General features: G+C 25.4%; 1 protein-coding gene across 1 annotated transcript in view; it reads left to right on the top strand.

The window, feature by feature from the left end:
• Positions 1-1,979: 1,979 nt before the first annotated feature.
• The window catches only part of LOC107487732 (UPF0481 protein At3g47200-like), a 4,738-nt gene continuing 3,141 nt past the window's right edge, over positions 1,980-3,576 (top strand). The window contains exon 1 of the mRNA XM_016108428.3: positions 1,980-2,105. Within this exon, the coding sequence (XP_015963914.2) occupies positions 1,980-2,105 (126 nt within the window). The remainder of the gene's footprint in view (positions 2,106-3,576) is intronic.

Raw genomic sequence — 3,576 nt, 5'->3', positions numbered from 1 at the left:
TCTAGGTCTGTCCCTGGGCCAGTAAAGTGGTGAAAATTAATGGGTACGAGAATGTTTCGTTGCCCCCATTTGATGAGAATACTCCCATGATTCGTCTAAAAAATTTAAGCTTAAACTTTTTTTTTTAATTTACTTTATGTTATATTTTTATTTTTAAAATTTATCAATGATCAAATTATACATTTTTGGAACATAGATCATTAATATTATAAAATAAAATTATTTATTTTAAAAATTTAAGTTAATAAAAAAATAACATAAATAATGATATCTTTAACAAATATTTTAGAGAAAAGATAGTTCATTTGCTCACGAATATGTTTAATCATTACAAAAATGATATACATATTACTATTGTACTAAATTTATTAACTACTAGTATTTTTATCCGTAATTCCATTACAGGAATATAAATCTTTTCAAATTATGTCGGTTTTGTCCTGACATTCTTGATTATAACACAAAAGATTTATAGAATCAAACTATCTTTACAAAAAGATTGTAGGGACAAAAGTTCCTGTCGGCTAAGAAGACCATGGTCTCCGTAGATAAAAAATCAAATAATAATATTTTTAGTTATTATTTTCATGTGAAAGAGTTTGATTTATTACTAATAATTAATTTTAATATTCGTTATCTAAAATTTGAAACGATTTAACTTGTATACTTTTGATTAGGTGTTAAGTCTGTTGAACAAATAGAAATAATTAATTTTTATGCTTGTTATTTAAAAATAATATTTTTCTCTTTATGTATATAAAAACATTATTAGATATTAGCATGAAAAAATTATGTTGATAGTTATAAAATTAACTCAAAATTATTTTTTTAAAATAATTGAATCTTGATTTTAACTTTTAATCATAACATTAGTATTTTTTCTAAATTATATTTAATAAATATTTAAAAGAAGAAAAATGAAAATATAGATTAGAAACGTAAACAGTAAAAATTTAAAACTAAATAAAAAAATAAAAAATATGTATATAATAATAATATTTTTATTTGAATTATATTATTTTGTTAATTTTATTTTTTGTAGAACAACAAGATAGAAAAATAGAGAATGAGAGAAAAGAGAGAAAAAGATAAAGATGAAAACTCAGAGAGAAAATTTGTTAATTTTGAAAGAAAAAATTCATTTTAATTATAATAAAAAATATCTGATGATATATTTTGATTTGTCAAATTACTAATATAAAATATAAATTACAAATTATATACAGAGTGGGAACTGGGAAGAGTAGAGAGAAATAGAAAAAGAAAGAGAAATAGATGAGAGAATTTAAGAAGGAAGTTTATTAATTCTGAAAAGAAATATCTTTTCTTAATTTGAATAAGAGAATGTCATGTGACACATTTGATTATTAAAAAATTAGATAATAATATATAAATATATTAGAATTATATATAAAGTAAGAAGGGTAGAGAAAAATATAAAAAGGGAGAGAGATAGATGAGAGAATTTAAGAAAGTAGTTTATTAATTTGAGAGAAAAATATTTTTTCTCAAATTTAATAAGAGTGTCATGTGACACATTTTGTTATTAAATTAGACAACAATATATAATATAGCTATATTTTAATTTTAATTTTAATATAATTAAAAAATATCATGTTGCACATTTTGATTGTCAAATTTATAATTATTTATTGATAATGATATATAAAAGAGATATAGTGGTCGAAGGAATGAGAGGGATAGATAAAGAGAAAGGGAGGAGGAGAGAACTCTTTAATTTTGGAAGAAAAGATTTGATTCAATTGTAATGGAGGAATGATATGTGGCACATTCTGGTTGTAAAATTAGTAGGAATGAGAGAAGAACTCTTTAATTTTGAAGAAAAAGATTTGATTTTAATTATAATAAAAGAGTAATATGTGATATACTTTTGTTGTAAAATTAGTAGAAAAGAGGATAAATTTTTTTAATTAAAAAAATTTTAATTATAATAAAATAAGGTTTGTTGGTAGTTGGATATGGGAGGTAGTGAGAATGATGTGGAGAATTGGTTGGTGAGGAACTCATGGGAAAGTGATTGGGGTGAAGATGTGGCTACATCAAGATACAGCGCAACTTGCAAAGCACTTTCATTGCCAAGTGGAGTTAAACTCCAAAATAGCTTTTAAGATTGGTGTGATGCACTAAAATTATTCTTAAAATTTTAATTGTAGTAATTATATTTTTGAAATTGATAAAAATGTATTATATTAGTTCTTGATCAATTTTTTGTTAATGGCATGATGACATGAGTTATTAGTGACACGTGTTACTCTTTGATTTGGTCATGTGTAATGGTATGATGATGTATTGACTAGTAACACATGGTATGCTGACGTGGATAGTTGTGCCATGTATCACATTATTATTTGGTCACGTGTCTGTTTGTGCCACGTGTCACAACAATATTTGTCTATGTGTCATCTATTATGTCATCATTGTAGATGCATCAAATTAGTCCATCACTTTACGTTAAGTGACTCATTTTAGTCCCTAAAATTGAATGTTGTGCACTAAATTAGTCATTTCACTAGTTTTTTTCTCATTTTTTTCAATAAATTCAAAATTCTCAATATATTTGAATCCATTCATTTCAATTCTATTTTTTCACATGTTATTTAAATACAAGTGCTTTTATAAAAGTATTATTTTTTCTTGCGGGTATCCCTAACCGCCGTCTTAGAGTTGACATAAAGATATTTCAAGCACCCCCACTACCATCTCCGACCTCTTTCGTCTAGACTGAAGAGGTCGGAGAGGATGCTTGAAGTGCCTTCAGTCTAACCCATTTACACACAACGAAAACATGCATTTTATAAGAACCAAAAAAATGTGTATTTTAATTCTTGATTTCTTGTTAAAAATACTTTTTTTATTGAAAAATATGTCTAATCAATCATATAATACTGTTTTTTATAATAACATACATATGTATTACAAAATTATCAATGTTAAATTATTATAGAAAAAATTATATAATTAAAACTAAATCTTAAAAATTTTGATAAAAGTACTTGTATTTAAACGATACGTGAAAAAATAAAATTGAAATTAGTGTATCCAAGATATTAAAATTTTTAAATTTTTAAAAAATGAGAAAAAATTGGTAAAAGGACTAGTTTGGTGCACGACATTCAATTTAAAGGACTAAAATGAGTCACTTAACACAAAATGAGGGATTAATTTGGTGCATCTACAATGATGACATAATGAATGACACGTTGATGAATATTGTTGTGACACGTGACACAAAAAGACATGTGACCAAATAGTAATGTGATACGTGGCACAACTATCCACGTTAGTATGCCACGTGTTACTGGTCAACACATCATCATACAATTACACATAGTCAAATCATGGAGTGACACGTATTAGTAACAGCCAACGCCATCATGCCATGTCATCACGTCGTTAACGAAAAATTAGTCGAAAATTAATGTGGTGTATTTTTGTCAATCTCAAAAACATAATTAGTACAATTAAAATCTCAATAACAATTTTAGTACAAGATGCCAATCTCAGAAATTATTTTGGGTTTAACTCCTGCCAAGTGTGGAATTGCAATGATGGCCT

The sequence above is a fragment of the Arachis duranensis genome, chromosome 5 (assembly GCF_000817695.3).
Source record: "Arachis duranensis cultivar V14167 chromosome 5, aradu.V14167.gnm2.J7QH, whole genome shotgun sequence".
NCBI lineage: Eukaryota > Viridiplantae > Streptophyta > Magnoliopsida > Fabales > Fabaceae > Arachis > Arachis duranensis.
Note: the sequence above shows the minus strand (reverse complement) of the source record. Positions and strands in the feature narration are given on the sequence as shown.